This window comes from Hippocampus guttulatus, chromosome 3 (assembly GCF_054856545.1).
Source record: "Hippocampus guttulatus isolate MCC_2025c chromosome 3, RoL_Hgut_1.0, whole genome shotgun sequence".
Classification (NCBI taxonomy): Eukaryota; Metazoa; Chordata; class Actinopteri; order Syngnathiformes; family Syngnathidae; genus Hippocampus; species Hippocampus guttulatus.
The window spans coordinates 13,271,420-13,283,917 of record NC_141263.1 but is presented as its reverse complement, the minus strand read 5'-3'; the positions used below and the strand labels follow the sequence as shown (position 1 = coordinate 13,283,917).

At 39.2% G+C, this 12,498-nt stretch overlaps 2 protein-coding genes across 4 annotated transcripts in view; both read left to right on the top strand.

Annotated features, from left to right (window-relative positions):
• Positions 1 to 1,347: 1,347 nt before the first annotated feature.
• On the top strand, positions 1,348 to 8,643 carry tmem41b (transmembrane protein 41B). Its single transcript, XM_086107702.1, has 7 exons — positions 1,348 to 1,575; positions 3,554 to 3,671; positions 4,696 to 4,824; positions 5,368 to 5,461; positions 5,791 to 5,895; positions 6,422 to 6,560; positions 6,652 to 8,643. Exons 1-7 carry the CDS (start codon positions 1,461 to 1,463, stop codon positions 6,819 to 6,821), a joined length of 870 nt encoding a protein of 289 aa, XP_085963828.1. The 5' UTR covers positions 1,348 to 1,460; the 3' UTR covers positions 6,822 to 8,643.
• A 1,665-nt stretch (positions 8,644 to 10,308) lies between these two features.
• Positions 10,309 to 12,498, top strand: part of dennd5a (DENN/MADD domain containing 5A) — a 35,821-nt gene continuing 33,631 nt past the window's right edge. For all 3 annotated transcript variants that reach the window (XM_086106873.1, XM_086106874.1, XM_086106872.1), the window contains exon 1: positions 10,309 to 10,541. In XM_086106873.1, the coding sequence (XP_085962999.1) occupies positions 10,442 to 10,541 (100 nt within the window). In that variant the 5' untranslated portion in view covers positions 10,309 to 10,441. The remainder of the gene's footprint in view (positions 10,542 to 12,498) is intronic.

Below are 12,498 nucleotides of genomic sequence, written 5' to 3'. Positions count from 1 at the left end.
GCAAAGAACAGTGGGGAAGTCAGAGGGTGTATTGACTCTCGTCGTGCCAGACATTTATGGATTTCGATGACTTCCAATGAATGATGAATTTCCAATCATTGAGGATTCAAATACTGTAACAGTCTCTCATCTCTATTCAAGGCAAGTTGTCTCCCTCTTGTGGCTATGTTGGAGACCAACATCAATTCTGGAGCTCTCTCATCATTTCAATGATTGGTAGTACCTTAAAAATTATGTTTTCCCCAATCATTGCACGTCATCCAGTGCCTCAGGGTTTTCTTGCCTTAATCCTATAATATGGTATGAGCTGCATGACACCTGTGGTGTTTTCAAAATATAATAATAAAGACAAGGAGTGTCTATTCTGGCCGCAACACTCTGATCGCTATGGTGATGTTTAATGCCTTCAAAATACGATACAACGCAAATTCAAAGTGCATGAACATGATAACTCACCACAGCCCCGAGCTTGATTTTCTGCAACCAGACGGTCCCATCTCCGCGGACCGGCGGTTGGGGACCCCTGTTCTAGTGTACATTGAATTTAAGGTTAATTTGTTGAACAAGTGGGTGGCCCGGTTGACCAGTGGTTAGCGTGTCGACCTCACAGTGCCGAGGTACCGGGTTCAATTCCAGCTCAGGCCGGCCTCCCTGTGTGGAGTTTGCATGTTCTCCCCGGACCTGCGTGGGTTTTCTCCAGGTACTCCGGTTTCCTCCCACATTCCAAAACCATGCATGGCAGGCTGATTGAACACTCTAAAAGTGTCCCTCGGTGTGAGTATGAGCGTGGATGGTTGTTCGTCTTGTCGCGATTGGCTAGCAACCGGTTCAGAGTGTCCCCCGCCGACTGCCTGAAGACGGCTAGGATAGGGTCCAGCACCCACCGGATAAAGCGGATCAGAAAATGGATGGATGGATGTTAAACAAGTCGTAGGACAACTTTGGCATAGTTGGACAAAGTGAGACAAACCTAAACTGGTTAACAACTGTGCACCAATTCTATGCACCAGTTATAAAATTCTACCAGTGAACGTCTAGTGCTTTACTTGTAATACGAGTAGTAGCACACATACAGTATGTCACCTCATGCAAATTTGCCTCAACAAGAAGTTGACCTCTACTGTGCAGAAATACACATACACAAAGGCAACAGTTGTCGAAAAATACATTACTTGTAAGACACGGTCTTTCTACTAGTGCGCCAAATGGTCTTACTACTCGCGGGGACAACACGTGTACTAGTAGGTGGACAGTATTTAGCTCTGAAACAGCGAATTGCCCGCATGGCAATGGGTGTAATAACAATGTCGTCCAGGCGGAGACGCTGTTGGCGATTGTACGCGATAAGCACTGGAAGCGAAGGAAAAGGCTCGTGCAGTATAACGTGTCATTTCACCGGTTAGTTCACCTGTACCCTTTCTTCTGCCGGATCGAGCGTAAATCGGCCGTCGAGGGACGGAATGGCATTATCTCAGAATACGGCCACAAAGCCGAGGGACAGACGAGAGACCGACGACTTGGTTTTGTCAAAAGGGGAAATGAACGCTAATGCTACGAACCTCAAAGCGTTGACAGGTAGGTTTGCAGCGGCTAATTTAACATATTTTGACTGGTATTAAATGGTTAAATATTAACCCACCCGGGATTTCAAGTTAATTCTTAAGTAGATGATTCACTTTTGGATTCGTCCGGTTTGTTGAATGCGTCTAACGACAATTTGAACGTTCTGTTAGCTTAGCACAAGGGTAAAAAACCACTGCTGTCATGTTGCAGTCGCTGTCACGTGACGATTCGCGTTTTGGTTACACGGTAACTCAACTCTAAAAACTTGAATGCTAGATTCATTGAAACAATTTTCTCAAATCGCTCAGCATCTTTGCATACGTCATGATGTAAATGTAGATTTTTCAGGTGTCTGGACTTTAGTATTTTTTTGGCGACGTTTTCTTCTTCCTTACCACATTTGAGAACTTGCCTGTAGTTTCTACCCCTTAGTCGAAATAGATGTTACCTGTTCCAACATTGGAGGATATACGAGTTATGTGTGGAACAAATGCAAATACAGTAATTTAGTTTCATGACACCAGCGTTATGGGACATATCTTATATATAAAAATATTTCATTGATACAAGGACCATTTTCATGTAATAAATATAAACAAAGTATGTGTCTTTAAAAGCAGCAGTGGACTCATTTTTGTTCAAATTCAACATACTGTATGAAAATCTGATTTAAAAGCTTTCATCCATTTTTTTCTAATCTTTAACCTCGTTTCAACAGGTATTTATCACTGGAAAGCTTTCCCAAAAAACTGACAACATAATCGATTCGAGTATACTCGCTGTTCGGCACGCACGGATCGCATTTAATTTATTTTTCAATATTTTCTTTTTTCGTGCACTACATATATTCAATGTTTAGCTGTGTTTTTTAAAACCGGGGTAAAAAAAAAGAGAAAATAAAATCCTCAATGCTGTTTATTTCAATGTCAACAGGGTCCCTATCCTCCGCGAATAGCGTTTCTCGGCTGTAATAACAATGTTAATTATTTTAATTACTTAATTCCATATGCTGCCGCTGTTGTGAAAGCGCTATACAAATCAGCATGTATTGTATTGTATTGTATGTTTAAAAATGGCACCCTAAAATAAATGAACAAATAAATAAGAACAGAGCATGACCTATTAAACGCATCTATGGAATACATCCTTCCAAATGTTTTGGTTCATCACTAAATTAGAGGAATTTTTAACATGAATGTCAGTATTTCTACCTAAGTGGAGACCTTCAGTACTTTTGCCACCTATTTTGATATATTGTTGAAAGTATTTCTTATAGCTCCAAGGTATTTAGCACACTCACTGATCCCTTTATTAGATATACAACAAAATGAAATTTACTAATTCTTGTCTTTCACGTATGTATTAGGTTGTAGTATAATTCAAAACTTACTTATTTGTGATGTGTAGATGGATGCATGAATGTGTGATTGTCTTGTTCCATATCCTGCCACCTTCAAATGGGGTTTGATATTTGACATTTCACCATATTATATTTCAAAAACACACCACCAAGCTTGATCATTATCATACCATTTCATTTAATAAGGTATACACTATCACTGTGTGATATCACTCTGCACAAACTCTCCTGTTTCCTCTCGGTTTTATCTGTCAGGTTTGGTCAAAATGTGACTAGATTTTTTTGTTTTAGCGTACCATTAATTTATGCTTTTATTTAATACTGGAGGATGTTAAAATGCAACTTCAAGCCTTGCCTGTGTAGTCTGTAAAGGTTGTATAATGGCGTGTTCGAGCCCATAGAGAATTCATTTCCATTACATGGTTTTCCATCGGGACTACTATCAAACAAAGTAAAACTATGTTGACAGCTACAGGTAATGGCACCGATTTTGTTTGACTTTGGACCTTCCAATCTGCTTTTTTGGGGGATAATGAAGATGGGAATCTGGAAAAAAAATCCCTTGAACATGCATTTGCAAATCTCAATGTAGACATCATTTTTTCAAATTGTTCTTGTCTTTCCTCACAGATAGCCATCATGCTGCAGGGAGCTCAACACGGATGTCCCTCTTCATTCTCCTTGCTATTTTCACCTGCTCAGCCTCAATTATGTACCTGGTCTACAGGAACTTCCCAGAGCTTACAGAGTGAGTTGCTTTAGGTTACATTGGAAACCCCAGCCGTTTTGCAGTTCTCTTAAATGGTGGTGCTGTGTTGTTGCCTGTGTCTTTACTATGTTAACATATTGACTGGTAATGTAGCTACCCATGTCTGTAGATTCATCTGAAGTGGGTGACCTAGATGAGGTCAGTCAAATTGGTTTTTCAACAGAACTTAAAAGGAACTGTCTAGAAAGCCATGATTATTGACATTAATTGTGATAGAATTGCTTTTGATCGATGGTTCTCAAAGTGGTGGTGTGCAGGCTTCTTCGAGAGGTACTGTATGTCAAAGAATCACTAAAAAAAATTTTTAATCCACTAATATTTGTACATTTAAGTACAGTTCAGTTGTATTTAACTTATACATTTTTTTCATTTAGTGTAGAACTGTTTGTTTGCAGACATTTATTTCGGTACATATTTTAACTTATGGGCAGTACATTTTAATTATTTTGATGTTGTTCTCTATGGTAGTACGTGGAGAGCCAGGTATTTTGTGAATTGGGACTTGATCTACACTTTTCTGAGAACTGCTGCTGGAGATGTATTAGTTCTTTCAACATTTGAAAGAATATTAATTTTAAAAGTAGTTGCGTGACACTGCTAGTCGCACATTGGTTGAGTAGATTTGTCATTGATAGATCCTTAACTGAGCATCCCATTTCTATCTCACACATTTGTAGTACCGGTACATGTAAAAGTGTTGTCTTCAAATACTATTTATCATTTAAAAGGAAGAATTGATGTTGTTCAGTTAGCTGTTTTGCGATCTGTCTGGTGTGTCAGGTATGGTTGTTTCATTTTTTAATGGGATGAGTCAGTGCAAGCATTTGATTTCACAGCCATGTAAAAATAAATATAGTGGATGGTATGAATCTTTTTACAATAGCACATAGAACACACATACTAGAACTTGAATTACAGAGTGGAATTGCTGTTTTCACTGTCAAGTGGAGAATCAGGGATCAATTTAAAGGACAAGCAACAATTCTTATTATTTTTCTTCCAGTGATGAAATGAAGAAAATCAAGATACCCAAAGACATGGACGACGCCAAAGCTCTGGGAACTGTATTGTCCAAATACAAAAACACCTACTACAGCCAGGTGTTGGTGGCCTATTTTGCAACATATGTTTTGTATCCTCCAAAGTGTGGAAAAAAAGGACACAAATTGCAACAGTCTTAGTTTTAAGTGACAACATAAATATGTATTATGGTACATGAACAATACTAAAAAAACAAATTTCTCACTTCTCTCTGGGAAGGAACTCGGCTTACTTCACAAGCATCATTTTGGCACATTTTGAAAAATTCTTCAAAAAAGAAGGTTGAAGCTGTTATTGTAGTTTGTCAAGCTAAACATAAAGCAAAAGCAATTACACGTGTATGGCATTTTCACCACAGAGACAGAACCTCACATAAAAATGTTATTTTAAAAACATTAAACATTCTAACATCTTTTTGGGGGCGGGGGACTGGAACTGATTAATTCCTTTTGCATTCAATTTAATGGGAAAAATTATTTCAAGTGTTTTGAATTAAGAGTGTAGTCATGGAATCAACTAAACTCGCATCTCAAGCCCCCATGCATTTTATTCAGCTTTTGTACATTCATGTGATGCTTAAAGTCTTTTAAAAAATGTACTGTATATATATATATACCTTGACACCTTCCGTTAGCCTTCAGACCTTTGCCATCCCCGGATCGATTTTCCTCAGCATCTTGTCTGGATATCTTTACCCTTTCCCCCTGGCTCTCTTCTTAGTCTGCTTGGTGAGTAATAACGATATAAAGTACAGTATATTATTAGTATATTAGTAGACAATTGGATTTCTAGTTACCCAGTACTGAGGCCTGTTAATTGAATAGGTGGAATAAAGCAGAATTTCTATCGAGCAGTACTGTTTGGTTCAATTTGGTACATACAGTATGCAATTTATTCCATTTACTTTGTCAAAAGTTGGATCCTATATTTGTGGGACACTTGGCAAAATTCTTTCATTCAACTTAGGTCCTCTGGCAGCCAGTAGGAACCTTTAGTTTTTCAGTCAATGTGTAAAGATGATCAATGTAGCTGTCATTATGTGTTTGTGTCATACCAGTGCTCTGGTTTGGGGGCTTCCTTTTGCTATATGCTGTCCTACTTGGTGGGCCGACCCATGGTGTACAAATATCTCACGGAAAAAGCCCAAAAGTGGTCACAGCAGGTAAGTAAATGGGAGTATTGGGACACTGTTTGCCTGTGAGCCTTCACTGATAGAACACTTGTCTTGTAATTCCACAATTGTGGTGGCATGTGGTCTCCCTCTTGTGGTATGTGAAAACAATCACCTCCTAATTTCAGTAACATAATGGTGATGTTTTGTTTTTTGTTTTTTCCATTTTTTTAGATATGAACTGGCAGGCACCAGATGGTGAACAATTCATTAAAAAGAGGCGATGCGCTTGTTCCAAGCTGTTTCTCGTTTCCTGTAAAACTAAACCTAAAACAAAGACGTTTTGTATTCAAACCAGAAAACATATCAAAGTCTGTTAGCCAAATGCTAACAGACAATGCAAACACAGTAGTATTTTTTTTTAAATGTTGGTCGTGATGATGGAGCTCAGAGTGCCAAGAATGTGTTTTGGAGATGCTACTTGAAACAGTTGGAAACCAACTGCCCCGCCCAGCTAGACTCTTAAAAAGCCATTGATTAGACATTTATATTTCAAGATTTTGTTTTTCACTGGCAGGTGGATAAACACAGACACCATTTAATCTATTACATCATTTTCCTGAGGATAACTCCCTTTCTTCCCAACTGGTTCATCAACATCACCTCACCTGTCATCAATGTGCCCTTGGGGGTATTCTTTGTTGGAACCTTTTTGGGTATGTAATTCTGATTCCTTGTTTGTATGTTATGCTGAAGTCACTTTCGCTATTGAGTCTTTCTTAATGACTGCACTCATGTTATTCACAGGCGTAGCGCCACCATCTTTCGTAGCCATCAAGGCGGGTACAACACTGTACAAACTGACCACTGCCGGCGAGGCCGTGTCCTGGAACTCTCTGGCTGTGCTCGCCGTGCTCGCTGTGCTTTCCATCCTGCCCGTCTGCTTCCAGAAAAAGCTGCAGCAGAAACTAGAGTAGACCACAAAAGACCTCAGCACCTGATCCGCAGTTTGACCTTGAATAACAGTAACAGCACCCCCCCCCCCCCCCCCCAAATCCTTTCTCCTCAGGAATGTGTGCCTGTCGCTCACGATGCTCTGCATCGGTCACAACTGCATGAAGTCCTGGTGGAGGTTCTCTCCTGCTGATGTTACAACAAACATGGCTCGACCGCATGGTGCACACAGTGGTGGCTTGCAGTTGCACACATAATTACCTGATTGATCGCGGCACATCCTCCAGAGCCTCAAAAGGGACAACAGCATGTTTCTGGGTCACTTGAGAAGTATCTGTTGTGCACGACAGAGTTTCTGGCTTTCATGGGAGAGTTTTTGGCACGCGTAAAACTTTCTGGGGCATACAAAATAAAACATGACGAAATGTACCAGAAACGTTATGATGCGCACAGCAAAACTTGCCAAGAAAACTGTCACACATGAGAGAGTTTCTGCGATGTCCGATAAACTTTGTGGCACACCCAAGAAAATTTTGTGGAACTTTCTGGTGCGTACGAGAAAACTTTCCGGTGCGATTGTAAATCTTGTCATGCTCACGAGAAAACTTTCTCATGTGCACTCCTAATCCTTTCTCATGCCCACAAGAAAACTTGCTTTTTCCGATGCGCAGCAGAGAGTAACACAGTAAAAGGCTTCTGGTGTGCACACAAAACATGCCTCCTGCTCCCATATCCCTTAAAGGGGCTCTATAACATCTACATAAGAGAATGTGTATTTTTTTTTCATTTAAGGGTGATTATAAGGCACGACCTTTAGGATGTTGTGACTGGACTATAATATTCCACTTTTCTCTCAGAGAGAGCATTTATTATTATTTTTATTGTTTAGGAGATGCAGTTGGCTTCAATTGGCCACCTGTTTAATTGATGGTAGTGCTTCTGCTTGCTAAAAATAACATCACTTCAGAGCTCAGTCCACTACTGTGGAATTCCTCCTTCGGTGGATGACATCAACATCCTATTTGTAGCACGTCAACATTCACTCCGTTATGTCTTAGTAGATTTTTCCTTGTTTTATTTCTGTCTTTAAGGAAGCAATAACTGCCGCACTGTCACCGCCGTTGAAAGTGAAGTTCTGTTTTTAAGTATCATATCAGGTGCTTGCTTAATCAAATGTACAGCACAGAGGAAGGAATTAAAATGTATGGGAAAGTAAGCAAGTGCATCTTTTGTTTGCGATTCTACCTCTAAATGCACCTGGATTCATGGCCACATACTACTTTTAGTCAAGTCACTATAATACTCCTGTGCAGTGCCAATTGAAGATTTGCGTTCTACTTGGTGCAAAATGACAGATTTGTATTTTAAGTCCTACAATTTTCCCCATCACAAGGCTGACAAAATTAATTTTTAGTGTTTTTGTTTTTTCTTTTTTATGCCTTTGAACTGTACAACAGTAAAACTGATGAAGTAAACAGAGATAGATACCACATTTTTATATTCCAGAATTTTTTGAATCTTTTTCAAGATTTCTATTTAGAGTGTTGTCAAGAGTTTTTGATTCATTTTGGCCAATGAAATGTCTTCATGCAGCACAGATTTCTGCTAACTACTGTAAGAGCTTCCCCAAACTGGATTTTGAATGACTGCAGTCACTAAACAGATATCTGTAGATAAACTACCTGTTGTGTGTAAATTTAATATATGAACATTTCTTATCATACATGTTCCTCATCAATGTTTTGGGATTTGTTTTGTTTCTCACTGTCTTAAGAAGGATGCTTTATTTGACAGGGTAATTCAAGTGAATGAAATGTCTTAAATAAATTCTGCCTCAATATGTCAGCACTGGTATCTCTTTCTATCGTTGTCATATACAGTATATCTATAGATTGGATGAAGCTTATGTATATTTGTTTTTTCCTTAGGTGGAGAGTTTTAAATCACTTTTAGGAAATGTCATGCCTTAATCTGTCTTGTTGCGATGCAGCAGTACAACCAGTTCTTTGAATCTAAGAAGACACCCCGCCACTGGGTGGCCCCACAATACAGTAACAATAATGATTTGAACTGCAGTACAGCAGTTATTTTCTTACCAATTAATGAAATGCAATTAATCTGTTCCAGCTCCTGTAACGTGTTTTTCAAATAAGAAGTACCACTCTGCGGTATTTAACTTTATACAATCATACAATAATCGCGTTATCAAATAAAATGTAAACAATTAAACTTGATAAAAATGTGAGTACAAGTACTGTACATGTATCGTGATTTCATGCTCATTGCACGGCTTTCCTTTGTGTTCTTGCCTTGGCCAGCAGGAGGAAAAATATAATGCCTGCATACGTATACAGTACATTTCACAGCTAAGTGATTTCGTGAACTGCGATAATAGTGGCCGTTTTTCGCAGAGGTTCAGAAAAATGACTGAGTATTGTTGTATATAATTCACACGTGTTGCAGCACTGTGTGTTCAAATATAAGTTTTACTAAGGGTTAAAAATTCACGAGTCCACGACATCGATCTTAGTTTCTATTGGACCTTTTTTTGGAGTTTGGATCGGGACTTAGCATTATTAAGCTAGCTGACTCTTGTTTTACAAAGTTATGTGGTGTTTGATTCATTACACAGTGTAATTCTCCATGTTTCTAGTTAACATCAACTGGGAGTATTACTAAATTGTTTCCAGTTCTTTTAATCTCACAAACTGCTTCTTGTGAAGTTACCTAAAACAAATGATGACAAATGAAGCAATTTAAGACAGGATAATTAGCTCCTACAAGCCCCCCCCCCAAAAAAGTAAGGTATGCCACTGTATTATACCACAGGCCTATACTGTACTGCACTGGTCACTTCTACACGTGTCGGCAAGATGTTGGTGACCCTGCTATATACCGTAACCCTTTCCTATCTGGAAATGACCAATGTCGCTTCATTCAGCAGCCACCATTAATTTTTAAGTTACATTTTGACAATTGAATTTATTCTACTGCCAAGATTGTATCACACCGGGTCACATTTTTTTAATATAATGGGAATAACGTACTGTATAGAGAATTCTTTATTTAGTGGGCAATAGTCGCCTGTCAGGTTTATTCTTTTCATGACTTGATAAGAGAGACGATTGTTGCGTGCTATCAAAAGTCATGCTGGACTGCAAGTCTGCAACGCGTGTGTGAAGTCAGAAGTAATTGGATCTAAGACGGAAGTGTAGGAAATTTCCATCGAAATGAGATAATCAGCTACTGTTTGTGTCACCCCGACTGTATGCATAACTAGTCATTAGGGGTGGGGTGAAAAATTGTGTTCAAGTAGGATTCTCTTTCTTTCTTTCCTTCTTAATGTATTAACTATACTTTTGTCGTTGCAACAATACACTTTTTATTCGACATTATGGGACGACGACAAAACGCAATAGTGATACATCAGAATGTTGTTTTATTGTGGAGGGATCAAACCGGAAATATACGGTGCCGCTTGAGCGTGTAAATAAAGGGGTCGGTTGTGATTTTAATAGACTCATACTGCGCGTACTAGGCTGCATACATAGCATTACGTGATGGCAGAAACAAATCACTTGTCCGCTTCCACTTAATATGCTCTCTGTCGCGGGGATAAGGGAGCCACCGGACCAGTCTCAAAATGACCACCGGCATCAGCCCCGTCTCCTGTCGGTTCGCAGATTATTTCGTGGTCTGCGGACTGGACACCGAAAGCGGGCTGGAACCAGACGAACTCTCCGGTAAGCACATTAGCCATCGTGGACATTTTCTTTGGGCTGATGCTGTTGCTAAGAACGAAATGAAAAGAGTACGATTCGGTCGGCCCTTAGCGTTTTAGGACAGATTTGGTCTGCTTTTGGTGTTTTTCTCTTCCAGACCCTATAACGTAGCGTATGTAGTGCTAATGTTAATGCTAGGCCTGGCTTCGGTCCGTTTCCTCCCTTGTTTGTTTGCAATTCTCGGCAAAGAGCGACGGATTACCGACTTGTTATGTTCATTTGTATTTAAAAGCCTCAAATGTCCTGTGGGTTCTAATATTGTTTTCAAAACCAACCGAACATGTTATATACACACCATTGTATAATATTTGATCAGTGGTGTGATATGCAGTTCTGATCTGATTGAAGATGCCATTGCCAATGCGTTATTGAGCTGAAATAGAGAAGAAGAAGCTATTACCCCTGTTAAATGCGGTATAATTCAAAAACATATTGAAACGTGGTTCTGTGCCTTCAACCACACGCTCTGTTTTTTTCCAGAACACACTAATCCTAGTTAGTGGGTGTTTTGTAAAAACATTTGTCTCGAAATAGCGCATCTGTTTCCAGCATCATTCACCAGGCTTGGGGTTCGATTAATGTTTTTTTTTCTGAGAAGGTGCTTCGTAAAACTTAGTATCATCCCAATGTTGTGAACTACATGAGCCAATTCTTCGATTGAACTAAAACGTGGTGAACTATTTTCTTTTTGTGTGTGTCCACAATCTGGTTGGTTTATTTTGATAGCAGCAGTTCAGTTCAACCTGATAAGGAGTTGGCCAAAGTGCAAAGCAAGAGGCACAAATATATTTCAGTCAATGCAAAGAAAATATGCATCTATGCTTATGTACTGTATGATACAACATATATATATATAATATTAAATGAAAGGTAAGTCTCACGTAGATATCAGGATGCAGTTATTCTGAAGATGAGCACCGGTGGTTGCATAAACTGTAGAAAGATATAAACACATGTGTTTTTGCTCCCATTTTTCATGAACAGAACGCAATGACTATTTCTGCAACTAACGTTTTATTGTGGCCAGCCCAAGGCACACCTGTGCAATAATCATCCTGTCTAGTCAGTATTTTGATATGCCACGCTTCGGAGGTTGATGTAGTATCTCTGCACAGGAAGGCTCTCTAACACAGATTATTGTTAGGCTCTTTGTGGACATAACACAATTTGGTCCCTAAATTTACATTTTCTAAAAAGAAAACAAAACTTTATAATCTTTTTTTTTCTCAACTGTCAATCTGGTTGTTTCTGGAAATGCTTTTGTCTCTACTTAATTAGATAGTATTAGGATGTGCCTACACATCAAAATGTGAATACAAGGCCAAATGTTTGAGTTTGTTTTGCCATGGTTCGGAGTGTTAAATCCTACAGAACACAAACCTTTCAGGTGTTCTGCTCATGCACCTTTGAAGTGATTGATTGCCCTATGTTGTTTTTGGTCTGTTTAGTCTCACTTGCTAAATAAGACCTTTATTTTGTTGCTACTTTGAAGGTGCAGCACCAAGTCAGCCAAGCACCAATTCAATGTTGTCAACATGTGGATGTTAAAGGAGCAATAATGCTCATGCTCATGCCCATGAAAAGGAGTCTGGCTGACTCTCATCATTGAGAGTGTGTACACTCTAATTTAGCTACTGTAGGTACTATGCTGATGACATAATAGAAAGAATGTGACGTTGTGGTACTCTATTCCAATTGCACAAAGGGGAACATGCCACTGGACAGGGCAGAGTTTACGCTAAACAAGAAAGACGTTTGATTCCCTGCACCAAACTGTCCTGTCATTTATGGTGGGCTTAATTGGGCTTGAGTAATGATTCGTGGCCTTCTCAAAGAATTATTGCCTCTTGGTGAGAAGAGGTGATTTAGAGTCATTTGATTTGAACAGTTTTTTAGAGTCATTTGATTTGAACAGTTT